Below are 18236 nucleotides of genomic sequence, written 5' to 3'. Positions count from 1 at the left end.
CTATCTATCTATCTATCTATCTATCTATCTATCTATCTATCTATCTATCTATCTATCTATCTACTACTATCTATCTATCTATCTATCTATCTATCTATCTATCTATCTATCTATCTATCCATCTATCTATCTATCTATCTATCTATCTATCTATCTATCTATTTATTTATTTATCTATCTATCTATCTATCTATCTATCTATCTATCTATCTATCTATCTATCTATCTATCTATCTATCTATCTATCTATCTATCTATCTATTTATTTATCTATCTATCTATCTATCTATCTATCTATCTATCTATCTATCTATCTATCTATCTATCTATCTATCTATCTATCTATCTATCTATCCATCTATCTATCTATCTATCTATCTATCTCTCTATCTATCTATCTATCTATCTATCTATCTATCTATCTATCTATCTATCTATCTATCTATCATATCTAATCTATCTATCTATCTATTTATTTATTTATTATATCTATCTATCTATCTATCTATCTATCTATCTATCTATCTATCTATCTATCTATCTATCCATCTATCTATCTATCTATCTATCTATCTATCTATCTATCTATCTATCTATCTATCTATCTATCTATCTATCTTCTATCTATCTATCTATCTATCTATCTATCTATCTATCTATCTATCTATCTATCTATCTATCTATCTATCTATCTATCTATCTATCTATCTATCTATCTATCTATCTATCTATCTATCTATCCATCTATCTATCTATCTATCTATCTATCTATCTATCTATCTATCTATCTATCTATCTATCTATCTATCTATCTATATCACTTTAAAACTCGTTAAAAGTATAGATCAAACTGTTAAGTTCTATTAAAAATTAAAATATTCAAAAAATTACCTAAATTCTTTCCCTTAGTGTATTTTTCTTACACAAAAAATCGCTTCTATTCCAATTGCTACCCTCAAGTTGTCATCACTTTTCTAACTGTCACCGTAGAAACGGAAGCTGAAAACCAAAACAAAACTGTAAATTTTGCAGTTATAAAGTAAAATTAATAATAATTATACACAAAATAAACAAAATTAAAATGGAAATAACACTGGCCATTATTAAACCTCATGTAGTGCGTAATACCGTAGCCTTCCAGGCTTTAAAACGTTTAATAAAAGAACATTTTAAAATACTAGACTCCAAAGAAGTGCACATTACGAAACAACTATCGGAAAAGTTTTATGAAGAGCACAAGGGTAAATTCTTCTATAATCGTTTAATAACCTTTATGGGAAGGTAGGAAATGCTATAATTAACTTTATAAGATAATTTTCTAAGAGAATGCCTCTTTCCAGTGGTCCCAGTTATGCTTTAATATTACAATCACAAGACAGCATTTCCAAGTGGAGAGGTTTGATGGGCCCTACCAAAGTCTATAAGGCTGTGTATTCAAATCCAGACTGTATAAGAGCCATTTATGGTCTTTCGGATACGCGCAATGCTTGCCATGGTTCGGATAGTGTGGAATCAGCTTTAAGGGAAATATCTATATTATTTCCAGATTTCAATAAAGATGTCTTAACATCAGAGAACAGCTGATGGGTGTAAAAGAAAACATCTGGGTGTTTATTTTTTGCTTCAGCTGTGGGTGTTGTCTTTGTGGCGTTGAAAAATCGCTAGTTTTTTGCAAACTATGAAAAAGTAACGGTTTTGTGCAGAGTATTTTATTTAAAAAAAAATTAAAATTTAATATTCTCTTGGAAAGTTGGAAACGTTAAAATGTACTTTGGAGAGTGGAGGTATAGATTTCATTGCATATTGAAACTTTGTATATGAGGTTTAGAAAGGTCGCGGAATAATATTCTTATAGTCCTATCAAAGTTACGAATGTGGGTCATTTCTTCGGTTAGACTTCTGAAGCTTTCGTATAGTTATTCGAATCGTCATTGAATTAAAAGATGACTAATTGTCATTTATAACTACTGAGAAAAGGCAAATGGTGAATGAAAAAATTCCTATAAAAGACTTCCATCCTTCTTGGATAGTGAGATACCGATTGGTATTCATCACTGTTACCGTACTTTTAATAGAAAGCATTCTTGGGGATCTATCTATCTATCTATTTGTGCATTAATAAAATTTAGATACTTCTTGTATATGTTTTACATCTAGAAATCGACTTTTCCTCCATTTATTTAAACACGATTCCACATACCTCCGCTTCGTTTTTACTCCTAATAAAAACATTTATTTACTTTTTTTAATGTATATATAAGTAATGTATTATGTATAAGGCAGAAGTAAAAAATAACAATAAGTAAAATATATGTATATTTATATGTATCTTAACTATAATTTGATGTGCACCTTTGTTTTGAAAATAATAATTATAATGTAATAATAATAATAATATAACTTCAATATATTTTGAAGAAGTATTCCACACATTCTTATTCTATTCGACGTTCAAGTTAAATCAGACGTAAAAGTTTTTTATTAACAGTTGTCATCTTTCCATTTCTCCTTTGCTTCGAGTTTTGCTTCAGGTACCAAAGAACTCTTAACACCGCCCAATATATTAGTGGTGGCTTGGGTAGCCAAGACTGCGGGACATACCACCAGTTGGGGAACTTGACGCATAACGGCTCCAACAGCTCCTGTCAAACCTTTCTGATCATGTTCGGCTGCTGCTGTTTCAATGAGATTATTGGCTGAATCATTGATGCCTTCTTTGAGTATTTGATAGGCATTGGCCACGCCCTCACGTATATCTTTGGGGCGATTGTGACGTTTTTTGCGGCCTCGTTTGCTTTTCTTGGATTGACGGACTGAGGGCCCGGAGGAAACCATATCGAATGCGGTTTCTGCGGTGAATTGTAAAAGTTGTATAAGTCTAGAAGTGATTTCTAGAGCCGCCAAAATCGTGCGTGCACTAAAACTTTGGGCGCCCAATTGTAGGCCTCTTATCAAACGGCCATCTTTTTGATAGTGTTCTATGGGTAACCAAAACAAGTCGTAGATACCTTGGAACAGCTGTACGAAAGCATACGTAGGACCCACTCCCGATAAGATCTTCGGCAATTGATTACGTTTTATATCCCTTAACCATTCTTTGCATAGATAATTACACACCTTTTCAAAGCCCAGTAGCCCACGTCTATACACTATTTTACGTAAAATAATTTCGGAACATTGTAGTTGACCCAGACCCATTAACAGGCCAGCTATAGGTCCCTTGGAAAGCTCAACTCTTCGGCCATGATAATCGAAACGTATGGATACATCTGGGGTGAAAATGACTTCTCGGAAATATATGGGAGCATTATTCACTTCCGGCGAGGCTGACATCACACTATTGTCCGATTTAATGGAACGGCTGTCGGCACATTCTTGTTCATCGATTAATAGAGAAATGTTTTCATTAACAATACGACGAGCTCTTAGATCATTTACAGCATCGGGAATTTCTTGTTCATCTTCACTGATTGTCATAATGGGAACTTCTGGTTTAGCTACGGCAAGTTTAGTCGGTTTGCCTTCATCTGTTGGCTTGTCAGCAGAGTTGTCCTTGTCACAGGCTTTACCGAAATTAGTGAAAAAGTCTGTTAAAAATTCCAGAGTATCTTGATCGATGTGAACACGCAACGGACAGAGCGAGATGCGCAACGAACATTCTTGATTATTACTTTGCTGGGGATTGGGTCGTACGTGGATAGCTTTAACCAATACCATGTGTTGATTCCTACGATTGCTAAAACTTTTCGTATTGGCATTGTAGAGAAACTTGTTGATTTCGGAACTCTGCAAACGATCACGTATTTCGATTTCATTGACCATCAGCACTTGCCTAGAGGCATACATAGTGTGGCGGGGATATACTTCATAGGAAAATCTCACTTTAGTAAATTGCATTTCCACCAAGACTTCATGATTACGTGTGCTGCCTCCCACCGATTTCCAGGTGAGTTTTTCTTTAGGTTTCTTCACCTGTGGCAGGCGAGACGATTCGTTGGCATAGAACACACCCTGGCGATAGGTATCTGACATGGCAGTTTTATTTGCACTTGTTTCTCCTCCTGTGGCTGCTGATGCTGTTGTAGCGGGTGTTTTTCCTCCAACAGAAGAGGGAGAGGTGGAAAAATCATGACCACCATACAAATGCCAAGTAAACGTCATTTCGCAGAGAGTATAACGTTGTTCGGGCATGGGAAAATTTGTGGGAGTTCGCAGTAGATCATTACTGGAAGACGAGGGTAGACAGAAATGATTATCAACAATCATTAAAGGATCATCGGATACCTCAACAGAACCGCTAGCTAATTTAGTATTCACAAAAGCATGTTCTTCCTCGGCTATTATACAGTAGTCTTCCTCATTGGAGGAGCCATTGTGGAGTTCCTCGAACAAGGCGTTATCCTCCTCTGTTATCTCGCCAAATTCCGCTCTTATAATAGGTAAAGTTTCCAGGGTATCTTTACTGCTGCTGGCAGTATTTAATGTAGATTTTTCCATTGTTTCTGTGGTGACATTTGCCTCCTGTTTAATCAGATGTTTATTGTTTTCATCAGGGAAATAAAACAATTTAAGTTCATCTTTTCCTCTTATTGGTTCTTCTTCCTCTATGGTCTCTAAAGTACAGCTTTCTTCCGGCGACTCTTGCACCGCTTCAGCCATTAGTATATTAACACGTTCTTGCTGTTTTTTGGTAATCTCTTTCGTCAGCTGCTGCTCGGTTTGTGATAAAAAGAAATCTGACTCCGAACTTAAAGAAGACTGCAAAGATTGCTCTTTAAGATTTGTTTGTTCATTAGAGGGATTCGTATTATTGGCCATATAGCCAATGAGTTGAGCAAAGGCACTGCCCGAATCATAACAAGTGCGAAAATGTACATCGTGAATGGAACATCTCAAATCAAAAGTAGGACATTTATCAGAATCATCATCATTTAAACGCAATGAAATATCCAGCAAACCCACATCCAAAACCGGCACAAGATTTTTGGCATCTATAAATGACACCTTATAACAGGGATATTTCTTGTGTAATGATTCCTCATAGGGCGCCAATGACAAAACACATTCTTCCAATACAAAACGTAAATTACAGCAGGGCATGGAGGGTATTATGTTGCTGCAGACGGAGAAATAAAACAACTCCAAAACGGCACGATAAGAGAAATTCTCGGGACGAAAATCTATGGCACAATCCCACAAGTGTAGCTGCATTTCCGACAAAACACTGAACGCTTTATAGCCCTCTATGGGATAGTCTACCACATCTAGAAAATCGATTAATTGGTTTAGCCAATACAAAGATGGGCTGGCAGGATTATAACGCAAAGTAGCGTAATGTATGCCGGCCGTTATCTTAAGCCTTTTGATTCTTTGTTGAGGATTCTTTTTCATTTCTATGACTATGGCAAACATGTCATTGTCTTGCTCTGGTACGACTATACCTTTAGTTAAGCCCTGGGGTATTTTGTAAAGAGTAGACTGCATAAAATCTTCAACTTGAGCCTGATGATCAAATCTCAAGGGGGTATTCATGGGCACTATGCCGCAATGATAGATTTCACCGCTATTTATTTGTGTGCACAAATAGGAAAGATTTATATCGCTTTTAAAACCAGCCACCAAGAATATTTTTACTTTTTCCACATTAAGCAGGAATTTGCCGCATACTTGAGGCAGAACATGTTTATCATTATCACGCACTGGCACAAAACAGGAACCAGAAACTTTGCCCAGTAATATTTCCACCGAACAATTGTGTTGTGACATTTTGGCCATAAATGTTTGGGGCGGCTGCTGTTGTATGCCCGAAATACCATCATCGTCCTCATCTATTTCCAAATCTTCTTCCTGCTCTTGGTTATCATCACTTTGATCGCTTTGCTCAAAAACTAAGGGAGGCTTACTGCTGCTAAGACTTTGAGTTGCTGTTGCATAAGACTCATCATTTTGTGCTATGGCTGAGATATAAACGGAATCCATTAAACCCATATTTAAAAGACTTTGACCCATTTGTTGTTGCGAGTCCATAGCTGAAGATTTTGTTATGTAAGGACAGGAAGGCTCCCACATAAAAGATCAGCATTAAGTCGATTGTAAATAACCTCATATAGTTGCTTGGATTCTATTATAAAATCAACATGAGGAAAATTTAATTTCACTTGTATTTCCGAATTGGCCATGGTAGTTTCACAGAATTCATCAATTTCGTGTTTTTCTCCCGGCAGCAAAATGTTTTCCGTTAAATCATTTTCCATTTTGTTGTTATAAGCCGATGTGCTGCTTTGCCGACAATGTCTTTTCGAACTAAAGGGGAGTTTAGTTTCGCTATTGGTTTCTAACGAAGCAAAGTTTCTTTCAGCAAAGTCTACAAAAATACTAGGATAATTTTCCATTAGTGGCTTGTTTATTTGTTTATCATAAGTAGCGGTTAGTAAATGATTTTGTAGGTCATCCGTTTCCGCATAGAATATTTCAATTTGTGAGCCATACAATTTTAATCTGCTTTCACATAGGATTACTTTTAATTCGGTAAAACGTAACAGAAGATAATCAGAACGTATATTTTGTTTCCACCAGGGTACACGTAGAGGATCATGTAAGGGTCTTAAGTCGACAATGGGAAAACGTAGTTTCAAATCTAGCAAAGCACAGTTGATGGTTAGTTCGGTTCTGTTACCAGCATTTAAATCTTCTTTTACGTTAGACTGTGCTACTTTAGAAGAGTAATTAACATAAGGTGAGGGAGCAAAGAATGAACCCAAACGATCTATTATTGTTATGTCAAACTCTAAGACATTCTCCTCTAGCATTATGTCTATATTTGTACGGCTATTCTTTTTCATTTTTATGCTATTGCTGGTGCTGAAATTCATGGTAAATTCTGGTCTTATTTGATAGCCATTGAAACAATTCTTATTGCGATTAAATTTCAGCAAGTGTGTCACCTGCTGCTCTAATACCTCACACAATTCTACTTTGGTGGCTGAAATGCTGGTGGTGATTTGTAAGATATTTTGATTGCGATTTTGTTTACCCTCTGCCACTATGGGATTTAATCTTAGGAATAAATGATTTTTACTACAATACAAACTGGGGCTGCTTAGTTCACGCTCCACCGGGATCTGGGCCGCATACGAGAAGAAACTTTGTGCAACTGTTAGCAGTTCCTTAAGACTACGTTCATTCCAGAAGTGTTGATGAGAATTTGAATTTGATTCCACTAGAATGTCTTCATGTAAAATCACACCCACCAATGCAGCCACCTTTATCACAAAATTGGAAATTTCTGCAGAGGTATCTATATTAGGGGCTTTTCGTTGATACCGTGAGACACTTGTTATAGTACTAGAACTCAATGAAGAAGATGCAACCGAATCACAATAATTTTCACAATTACGATATAAATTGCTAGAGGGTATGGTTTTCACATTGGGTGGTGGACTATTCCACATATTTAAATTGCCATGAGCCAAATTACTGTCGTATCTTTCCTGCTGCTCTCTTTGTAGTTCAAAATCTTCTGGGTTATACGTAGCGGTACGTGGTTTTCTATAAGATTCTTCCTCACTAAAGGCCTCAAGGAAATGTGTCAATAGTTGCAGTTGACGTGGTGAGAATATGGCGCATATAGCTCCCAGTTCCACATCGAAACATATCTTTGGCCCCGTTATTTCTTCCGATTGCTTTACTTTAATTTGCAAATTTTGCTGGCCCATAAATTGTAAAATAGGAATATCTTCATGTTGAACTTGACATTCACTTTCCGATACCCAATTTTCTTGTGTAAACATGGACACTCCCGTCAGTTTAACCGAGTGTTTGGCATAAGTGGGCAATCTATTCAAATGCTCAGTTTGTGTGTTTGAGCTGTCGGCACTAGACATTTGTGGCATTTTCTCATTGCCTGTTTCATTTTTATAAAATAGCTCATTTAAATGTAAAATTAAAGCTACTCCCCTTAGCCTATAATGGCAGGGATATTCAATTTTTAGGGTAATATTGGAAAATTTCGCTTGTATTCGGTTTAAAACATTATCTATGGTTTCGGCAAATTTCTCTAAGCCTGCTATGGTTCCTGTCGCAACACCTTTACTAGTACATTCTGACTCATCTTCTTCATCCTCCTCTTGACGCATACACTCTTCAGCCAATTGCAGGGAACTACTCACCGATGACCACATAGACTCTATCATAGATTCATGACCCTCATGGGCCCTTTTTACTGGCCTTAAACACAACACCACATCCGATGCCTCAATGGAACTGTCATTGGTCATTAAAGCATTCCACGGCACTGACACGGTCAGCAAACCAATTTGACCATCAGTAAATTCAAAGGGCCAGCCTTGTGCATCCAACAGTTCATTGAGAGCCTCTACACGCAGTGATACATTCTTTATTGTTGCCTTTCCATTATACAGCTCAATGTTGAGTTGTTCAAGATTTAGTTTTTCGTCTAGAAATTGTCCTAAATAACGTTGCAATAAATAGCGACATGTTTTATTCTTCAAACCGTCCCACACATTAAACCATGACATATTCCACTATTTATGTTTCTTTTTCTTAAATTTACTTTAATTTAAACAAAAAATTATGCGTTTTTATCAAATCTTTCTAACTTGTTTTCTATTATTATTGTTGTATTGTTTTTAATGCGTATATTTTTCAACAAAGAAATCGTCGTCAAAGATCTGCGCCGACAAACATTAACGTCAATAACGGCTAAGGCTGTTAATTTTGGCGGCGGCTTTAGATCGTCTGTAATCCGGCTATGTTTTCAAAAGTCATTTATTTAAATTATATAAAAATATAACGTTACTGTTTAACAGATTCACTTCGCAGAGTCTAAATGGTTGGAACAAAATTTCTAGAAAAATAATATTATACAAGCATGCTGGTGTGATATATGCTCCGAACATGAAAGCTTATGTTCGGAGCAAATTATTCATTCGAATGAATAATAGTACTTTTTTAAAAACATTCTTTATGAGCAGTTCACCAATCACATGCTGAAGTGATAATGTAGATTTTGGAAGGTGGTTGGTTATCTACGTAAATTAAAAGAAATTCAAAAATATTTTAATTTCAATTTGATAACCACGTTAAAATAAATAAAGCGATTTTTTACTACTATACAAAAGCAACTCTAAACAAAAACATAAACAGAAATGCCTCACATCTGGCAATATCTGATGCCATAATATACTTACTTGACAGCTGGAGAGCGTATTGATTTATTATCGTAAAAATTTCTAGCAATTTAAGTATTTCTTTGTAAAAATTCATATTTATTTGTTTAAAAATAACAAAGTTAATGGTAAATTTTATATAAAATTATTAAAATAATTAAGTATTTTCGATTTATTGAACAATTTTCTAATTTAAAGGCTTCAACTAGCTCTTCAAGCGTTTTGGAAGAACGACGCATTTGGGTAGGAAATTTGGATCCCAGGCTAAGCGAGTAAGTTGTTTAAAATAAGTCTTTTGTCTACTTTTTTATAAAATAAAAGCTAATTTGTAAACATTTTCTTAAATTCCTTTCAAAACTATGGGTTTCAACTTTTGAAAATTGTGCAAAAATGCGGTGCCATTGAAAAATTTGATATGCTGTTCCATAAAGGTGGCCCGCTACAGGGTCAATCGAGAGGTTATGCATTTGTAACTTTTGCACAGGTAAGAAATAAGGAAATTCTCAAAGTACACCCAAAATATGTTTTAACTTTTTTACTGATAACCTTAAGTGTTCGAGAGATTCGCCGTAAATTTTGACATAGAATTAATTAAACATTTCACTTTCAGGCTGAAGGCGCCATTAGAGCATTGGACAAACTTAATGGCCATATGGTATTAAATCGTCCCATAGCAGTGAGATTAGCAAAAAATGTAAATTATGTAAGTTTGCCAATAACTAACAATTTTGTACTTAATTAATGTTCAAATTCTTCTTTACAGGATGAACTAGAACGTCCTAAACCAAAAATAGAAATACCTGCTCTCGGCACTGGCAAGAAGGAAGGCAAAATTAGCAAAGAAGAAGCCATAAAAGCCATCGAACAAAAACTTAAACTCTTAGAAAGCCAAAAAGATGATTTAGAATTTAATCAATCCTTAGCCTGTGAAGTACCTCTCATACAAAAGTATCAATTCAATAAAGATCGAGATAGTAGTGGAGCTTGCACCACGTCACAACGAAGAACATATCATAAAAGCAGCTCGGGTCCCTATAATCGTCATCAAAGGCCCAAAAGAAGATAGAAATTAGTTTAATTTTCTTTTCGTTAGAAACAATCTGGACTTTAATTTAATTTTACTCTCACTTCATTTTTTACATCTTTAACAATGTTTTGTATGCCACAATTTCATCTTTAATTTCTACTAAAATAAACTTAATTTTTTTGTTTAAGTAATTAATAATTTATTAACAGTTTTTATTTGGGGGCAAATATAAATTTACCACGCATTCTTTCGGGCAAAGGTACTGTACCAGGACAGGGTACTTGACCAGGAATTTCACAAATACAATGGCGATTGCAGCCATAACCAAAGTTGGCGGGATTGTCTTTACTCTCGGCTAATCTGGCCTCAGCATCAAGTTGTTCTCTAAAAAAAAGGGAAAACAATATAATGTTTATGTTTTTAGTAAGTTTTCTATAAAATAGAAATTTTTCAAAAATTTCTATGAAAAGAGAGTTTTTCGAAAATTTTCTATAAAAAGAGAATTTTTCGAAAATGCTCTATAAAAAGAGAGCATTTCGAAAATGCTCTATAAAAAGAGAGCATTTCGAAAATGCTCTATAAAAAGAGAGCATTTCGAAAATGCTCTATAAAAAGAGAGCATTTCGAAAATGCTCTATAAAAAGAGAGCATTTCGAAAATACTCTATAAAAAGAGAGCATTTCGAAAATGCTCTATAAAAAAGAGAGCATTTCGAAAATGTTCTATAAAGAGAGAGCATTTCGAAAATATTCTATAAAGAGAGAGCATTTCGAAAATGATCTATAAAAATAGAGCATTTCGAAAATGTATGTACTATAAAAGAGAGTTTTACAAAAATGTTCTGTAAAAAGAGAATTTTTCGATAATGTTCTGTAAAAAAATAATTTTTCGAAAAATTTCTATAGATATATTTCTTCGAAATATTTTTTTGTATAAAGTGAATTTTCGAAAATTTTCTATAAAAAGAGAATTTTCTATAAAATAGAAATTTTTCAAAAATTTTCTATAAAAAGAGAATTTTTCGAAAATGCTCTATAAAAAAGAGAGCATTTCGAAAATGTTCTATAAAGAGAGAGCATTTCGAAAATGTTCTATAAAGAGAGAGCATTTCGAAAATGTATGTACTATAAAAAGAGAGTTTTACAAAAATGTTCTATAAAAAAAGAGAATTTTTCGAAAATGTTCTGTAAAAAAAGAATTTTTCGAAAAATTTCTATAGAAATATATTTTTTCGAAATATTTTTTGTATAAAGAGAATTTTCTAAAAGTTTCTATAAAAAGAGAATTTTTAAAAATTATCTATAAAAAGAGAATCTTCGAAAATTTTATATAAAAAGAGAATTTTCGAAAATTTTCTATAAAAGAGAGTTTTCAAAAATTTTTTATAAAAAGAGAATTTTTTCGAAAATTTTCTATAAAAAAATAATTTTACGAAAATTTTCTATAAAAAAAGAGTATATTTCATTCTATAAAAAAAGAGAAATTTTCAAAAATTTTCTATAACAGAATTTTTCAATTTTTCCAAAATTTTGTTTGAATAAATTATTAATTATAGAAATTATCAAAAAATTTCATGAAATAGAGAAAACTTTGAACATTTTTATCAAGGGATTGTCAGATAGTATCTCTCGGCTTCTACTTACTTTGTCTTGCCTACCACACGCATCAAGTGCTCCTCAATTTCATGTCTATTCTTGCTGTCCACATCGATTAACATATCACGACCATCCTCAAAATAACATCTAACAAAGGGAGAGGGTGTCATATTTTTAAAGGTAACAACCTGGACTTGAGGATTTTTGTATTGAACTTGAGGTATATTCCAGAAAACGAAATCTCTATTGAAATAAAATTGAATAACAAAATAAAAATAATAATTCATCAATGTTACGTATTCTCTTCTACAACTCACCTAGCACCATCATGATGTTCCCCATAGGTATTGTAATTGACACTGAATATTTTCACTTTATCTTTTAAAACCAATTTGCCGGCATTCAAATATTCTAGGGTACGACGTATGGGAGCTCTTCCTTTCATGAACGGCATTTTGTTTGGATTTTATTTAATGTTTTTATTGAAAAAATTAAGAAATACTTGTTAGAAATTGCCCGACCGGCTGGAAATTCATGTGAAATGCAGAGCCCTGCGCCGACAAATATAAACGGAGACGGCGGCTGACACTAAAAATATCGGCGTCGGCTTAAAATCGACTGTAAGCCGACCAAGTTCTCAAATACGCTTAATTTTAAAATTTTCAGATTTTGGAGCTAAGACAACTTATGGTCCGATCCGAACAAAAAATTCCGTATAATGATTTTTATATACAAAATACACATTAATTAATTTTCGGAAATGGTCCTTATATGGGAGTTGTGACCAATTGTCGACCGATAAGGAAAAAATTTCGTATAATGATTTATATGCCAAAAAAAAATTCAAGTCGAATTTTACTACAATAGATTTATTAATTAATGAAATATGTGGGTTTAGGTGATTTTTGGAAGTGGACTTTATATGTATGTATAGGAGCTACGACCTTACACAAAACATATTTGTGTCGAATTTTATCAAGATATCTTTATTTGATAATGAAATATGTGCTTTTAAGTGATTTTTTTGAAGTGGACCTTGTATAGGAGCTATTACCATATATGGACCAATCCGGAAAAAATTTTGTAGAATGATTTATATGCTCACAAAACATATTCAAGTCGTACTTTATCCCGATAGCTTTATTATTCAAAGAAGTATATGCGTTTAAGAGATTTTCGTAAATGACATACCAGCAATGTAAAAAGGTGCAGCTAGCTGCCGGTCCACACTAGGAAACTTTTTTTGGGAAACTTTTGATTTTGCGTGAGAGAGAAAGAGAAAGAATATCATTCATCTCTCTCGCGGTACGGAGTTTCTAGTACTCGGAAACAGTGTACACTGTTCGGAAACTTGTTTTGTTTTGTTAAGCTGGAGGTCCACACCACGCGTTCTACGCTTCTTCGCATTCTACGCGGCTGTCAAAAAAGTTGAATCAATGTTGTTGTGTGCTAGAAATTACAAGCACAAAAGCGTAGGATGCCTTGACGCGTAGAATGCTTAAAGTAGATCTACTTTCTACTTTTGTAAGCGTCATAAGCGGCGCACGAATATGTCAGCTGATTTTGACAATTTATATTCTATCTTGAATGTGTATTTATCAATTTTAATAACTAAAACGAGTTAAATTGTGAAAATATAAACAAAAAACTTTTAAAAAACGCGAAGTTCTTTGTAAATAAAGCAAAAATTTTACGCTTAAGAAGCGTAGCATGTAACTTGATGCGTAGGATGCAAAGAATGTATGAAAAGCACGAAATGCTTTGCCGCGAAGACGCGTAGTGTGGACCTCCAGCTTTATTCTTCTCATTCGTACAACAACAAATCAATGCAATTAATACGTAGTTTCTTAAACAAAAGTTTCTATGTGTGGACATTAAGGGAACTTCAAAAGAGAATTAAGAAAAAGTTTCTCAACTAAAGTTTGCTAGTGTGGACCAGGTCTAGGTTGACGTCAACGAATCTGGTTTGAAGTAAAATCAGCGACTCGAATTAGGCGCGTAAAATCACGAAAATATCTGAGGCGAAGCATATACATCGAACGTTGAGCAATGTTTTACAACGGCCAAATTTCAATGAGCGGCTTATTAATAGATAAAAGAAAACTTGCTTAAATGAAACAAATTAATTTTATATTGTAAAATTCCATAAATTTATCGAAAGTGTTCTGTAAATTATACAAAATATTACGAAATTTTTAAATCGTATTAAGCTGAAAAATTTTCGTCGGAGGCGCTTTTAACATTTTCTTCGGCGGCTAGGCTTAAAAACGAATCGACGCAGATCTCCGGTGAAATGTGTGTTTCAAAGTGCAGAACAGCTGTTGTATTTTGGAAGTGTTTTGTATAACAAATTATTTTCATATTTTAAACAATAGAGGACGCTAGTGTTTGATAAACTGTTATATTGAAATAAGTTACAAAATTTATTTTAGAGGTTAAGTTGTATTCTGATATTTGTAACGTATATAAATATTGGTCTTACACCCATTTTAAAGTATACCAATCGCCTCAGAATCCATTTTCTTAAATCATATCCATCATGGAAGGTACGTATTTCTTGGCCCAATGAAATATTATTTAATATTTTCCGGGATTTTTTCTTGCATTTTATTTTCTACCACAACTTTTTTTGTTGCATACACATTTACTTGTAACAATATCCTTGCGGGCAGACAACAGGAGACATGTACTACTAACTAGTGTATGTGCGTTTCAACATAAAAATTACTTATTTGATGTCATTATAATGTTGATACCACATACTTAACAAATAAAAAAACATTACAAAAATCTCATACAATCTTCTTTGTATGCAAATTTAAAACAACACCAAAACATACCAGAAGAAATTGCTTTGGTCATCACAATTTAATTTTTTGTTGTAGGTACTTTTATCCCTGAATATTTCACCATTTTTTTGTAGTTAAATATGTATGACGACTGACTGCCAGAGGAACACAAAAAATGCATTTACCACATGTCAAGTGCAAGTCATAATACTAATGGCCAACTATTTTTGGTGACTTTTTGAATGAATGATTTTTCTACTACATGTTGGTATACCACGACCAAAAAATGTTGACAGTTAATTAAGTTGAAGGTGCTTTTTTTTAAATTTGTAACAGAAATAACTTTCTTTGAAGGGTACAAAGGATATGAGAAGAACCCTTACGGAATTTCAAATTGGTATAGATTTTTTGTTGCTGCCTATCTCGATTTAACTACTAACTAACTAACTAACTAACTAACTAACTAACTAACTAACTAACTAACTACTAACTAACTAACTAACTAACTAACTAACTAACTAACTAACTAACTAACTAACTAACTAACTAACTAACTAACTAACTACTAACTAACTAACTACTAACTAACTACTAACTAACTAACTAACTAACTAACTAACTAACTAACTAACTAACTAACTAACTAACTAACTAACTAACTAACTAACTAACTAACTAACTAACTAACTAACTAACTACTAACTAACTAACTAACTAACTAACTAACTAACTAACTAACTAACTAACTACTAACTAACTAAACTAACTAACTAACTAACTAACTAACTAACTAACTAACTAACTACTAACTAACTACTAACTAACTAACTAACTACTAACTAACTAACTAACTAACTAACTAACTAACTAACTACTAACTAACTAACTAACTAACTAACTAACTAACTAACTAACTAACTAACTAACTAACTAACTAACTAACTAACTAACTAACTAACTAACTAACTAACTACTAACTAACTAACTAACTAACTAACTAACTAACTAACTAACTAACTACTAACTAACTAACTAACTAACTAACTAACTAACTAACTAACTAACTAACTAACTAACTAACTAACTAACTAACTAACTAACTAACTAACTAACTAACTAACTAACTAACTAACTAACTAACTAACTAACTAACTACTAACTAACTAACTAACTACTAACTAACTAACTAACTAACTAACTAACTAACTAACTAACTAACTAACTAACTAACTAACTAACTAACTAACTAACTAACTAACTAACTAACTAACTAACTAACTAACTAACTAACTAACTAACTAACTAACTAACTAACTAACTAACTAACTAACTAACTAACTAACTAACTAACTAACTAACTAACTAACTAACTACTAACTAACTAACTAACTAACTAACTAACTAACTACTAACTAACTAACTAACTAACTAACTAACTAACTAACTAACTAACTAACTAACTAACTAACTAACTAACTAACTAACTAACTAACTAACTAACTAACTAACTAACTACTAACTAACTAACTAACTAACTAACTAACTAACTAACTAACTAACTAACTAACTAACTAACTAACTACTAACTAACTAACTAACTAACTAACTAACTAACTAACTAACTAACTACTAACTAACTAACTAACTAACTAACTAACTAACTACTAACTAACTAACTAACTAACTAACTAACTAACTAACTAACTAACTAACTAACTAACTAACTAACTAACTAACTAACTAACTAACTAACTAACTAACTAACTAACTAACTAACTAACTAACTAACTAACTAACTAACTAACTAACTAACTAACTAACTAACTAACTAACTAACTAACTAACTAACTAACTACTAACTAACTAACTAACTAACTAACTAACTAACTAACTAACTAACTAACTAACTACTAACTAACTAACTACTAACTAACTAACTAACTAACTAACTAACTAACTAACTAACTAACTAACTAACTAACTAACTAACTAACTAACTAACTAACTAACTACTAACTAACTAACTAACTAACTAACTAACTAACTAACTACTAACTAACTACTAACTAACTACTAACTAACTAACTAACTAACTAACTAACTAACTAACTAACTAACTACTAACTAACTAACTAACTAACTAACTAACTAACTAACTAACTAACTAACTAACTAACTAACTAACTAACTAACTAACTAACTAACTAACTAACTAACTAACTAACTAACTAACTAACTAACTAACTAACTAACTAACTAACTAACTAACTAACTAACTAACTAACTAACTAACTACTAACTAACTAACTAACTAACTAACTAACTAACTAACTAACTAACTAACTAACTAACTAACTAACTAACTAACTAACTAACTAACTAACTAACTAACTAACTAACTAACTAACTAACTAACTAACTAACTACTAACTAACTAACTAACTAACTAACTAACTAACTAACTAACTAACTACTAACTAACTACTACTAACTAACTAATACTAACGACTAACTAACTAACTTAACTAACTAACTAACTAACTAACCTAACTAACTACAAACTAACTAGTCTACTAACTAACTAACTAACTAACTAACTAACTAACTAACTAACTAACTAACTAACTAACTAACTAACTAACTAACTAACTACTGCATATCTTCAAAGAGTGTTGCTTGGCTGAATGTAGATTAAGAGCTAGGATCATTCTTTCACAGAGCCTCTCCTTAAGCCTTGTGAGATCTGAGTTTTGTACATTTTCCGAAATCTTTTCCCGTTCGGATCCCTTGGCGTATTCAACAAACTCACGGACAGATAGACCAGCGAACAGATGGTCACGGCTGGATCTCTGAATTTAATAAGAACCTAGTATATATGTCTTTTTGTTGATCTACCACCAGTAATTTAACGTTATAATTATAACCAAAAATTGTACTTCCTTTAACAATTACAAAGTTCTGGACGATTGATAATAAAAAAATATATGTATTCAACAATGATCTTTGAATAATTACAGTAACTTACTGCATACTTAGTAGTCATAAGTATTTAGAGATTGGTACTGGAAAAATGTTCAGTAACATTAATATGCATCATATACATACATATCCTTTTACATAATTTAGAGGTTTTCCACATAATTCTCTTGTAACAAACATTTCAACCTTTCAGATACAATTTTATTCATTCATACTCCAACGAATCTCTAAGTAACTATTTATATTCCTTTGTAAAAATATATACTTGTCCGTTACTCAAGTCTCAAACTGCAGATTTGATAAATACTACAAAGGAGAGTGTAGAAATATTTGTGCATGTTGCAGGCTTCTGCAGATATTTTGGAAATTGTTATTGTTAGTATTTCATATAAGACATAAAGCATATTCATTAGTCTGGACCAAAAACAAGATATCAATGTTTTTAACTTCTTTAACTAAATAAATTTAAATTTATAAATTAAAGGGGACCTCATATGGGGCTAGAGTCAAATATGGCTCGATGTTTGCTATAATAAAAATTATAGTTTTTGGATGCAGTATTCTCGCGTGGCAACGTGTTTGGGCGCTAAGTGAAATCGTGGACCGATATCGCTGATTACTAATATCAAACAAACCTCCACGGGCAGATAGCCCTATC

At 32.7% G+C, this 18236-nt stretch overlaps 4 protein-coding genes across 4 annotated transcripts; 2 read left to right on the top strand and 2 right to left on the bottom strand.

Annotated features, from left to right (window-relative positions):
• Positions 1 to 986: 986 nt before the first annotated feature.
• LOC119611368 (nucleoside diphosphate kinase 6-like) lies at positions 987 to 2304 on the top strand. The gene is made up of 2 exons (XM_037966925.1): positions 987 to 1281; positions 1341 to 2304. The coding sequence occupies exons 1-2, from the start codon at positions 1082 to 1084 to the stop codon at positions 1582 to 1584; spliced, it is 444 nt and encodes a 147-aa protein (XP_037822853.1). The 5' UTR covers positions 987 to 1081; the 3' UTR covers positions 1585 to 2304.
• On the bottom strand, positions 2198 to 8704 carry LOC119611367 (autophagy-related protein 2 homolog A-like). Its single transcript, XM_037966924.1, is given in 2 exon segments — positions 2198 to 6074; positions 6077 to 8704. Coding segments are annotated over 2 exon segments (6054 nt in total). The 5' UTR covers positions 8538 to 8704; the 3' UTR covers positions 2198 to 2481.
• Positions 8705 to 9186: 482 nt separating this feature from the next.
• LOC119611365 (probable RNA-binding protein 18) lies at positions 9187 to 10310 on the top strand. Its single transcript, XM_037966922.1, has 5 exons — positions 9187 to 9316; positions 9387 to 9460; positions 9552 to 9672; positions 9799 to 9891; positions 9952 to 10310. The coding sequence occupies exons 1-5, from the start codon at positions 9314 to 9316 to the stop codon at positions 10252 to 10254; spliced, it is 594 nt and encodes a 197-aa protein (XP_037822850.1). The 5' UTR covers positions 9187 to 9313; the 3' UTR covers positions 10255 to 10310.
• On the bottom strand, positions 10262 to 12400 carry LOC119611366 (probable 28S ribosomal protein S25, mitochondrial). The gene is made up of 3 exons (XM_037966923.1): positions 12128 to 12400; positions 11859 to 12053; positions 10262 to 10599 (listed from the first exon to the last, which is right to left on the bottom strand). Exons 1-3 carry the CDS (start codon positions 12262 to 12264, stop codon positions 10428 to 10430), a joined length of 504 nt encoding a protein of 167 aa, XP_037822851.1. The 5' UTR covers positions 12265 to 12400; the 3' UTR covers positions 10262 to 10427.
• Between the last annotated feature and the right edge of the window lie 5836 nt (positions 12401 to 18236).

Source organism: Lucilia sericata, unplaced genomic scaffold (assembly GCF_015586225.1).
Source record: "Lucilia sericata isolate MDLA Ls3-8-SP2 unplaced genomic scaffold, ASM1558622v1 Contig001433F_arrow, whole genome shotgun sequence".
Taxonomy (NCBI): Eukaryota; Metazoa; Arthropoda; class Insecta; order Diptera; family Calliphoridae; genus Lucilia; species Lucilia sericata.
The sequence above is the reverse complement of the archived record's forward strand: the minus strand, read 5'-3'. Positions and strand labels throughout refer to the sequence as shown.

Bases quoted from the DNA above. Each gene is read 5' to 3' on its own strand.
- LOC119611368 (XM_037966925.1), top strand. From the start codon at position 1,082: ATGGAAATAACACTGGCCATTATTAAACCTCATGTAGTGCGTAATACC. The intron at 1,282-1,340 runs GTAGGAAATGCT...GCCTCTTTCCAG, and splicing joins TTAATAACCTTTATGGGAAG to TGGTCCCAGTTATGCTTTAA.
- LOC119611365 (XM_037966922.1), top strand. The intron at 9,673-9,798 runs GTAAGAAATAAG...TTTCACTTTCAG, and splicing joins CATTTGTAACTTTTGCACAG to GCTGAAGGCGCCATTAGAGC. The intron at 9,892-9,951 runs GTAAGTTTGCCA...TCTTCTTTACAG, and splicing joins TAGCAAAAAATGTAAATTAT to GATGAACTAGAACGTCCTAA.
- LOC119611366 (XM_037966923.1), bottom strand. From the start codon at position 12,264: ATGCCGTTCATGAAAGGAAGAGCTCCCATACGTCGTACCCTAGAATAT. The intron at 12,054-12,127 runs GTGAGTTGTAGA...TTATTTCAATAG, and splicing joins GAACATCATGATGGTGCTAG to AGATTTCGTTTTCTGGAATA. The intron at 10,600-11,858 runs GTAAGTAGAAGC...CCTTTTTTTTAG, and splicing joins CGTGTGGTAGGCAAGACAAA to AGAACAACTTGATGCTGAGG.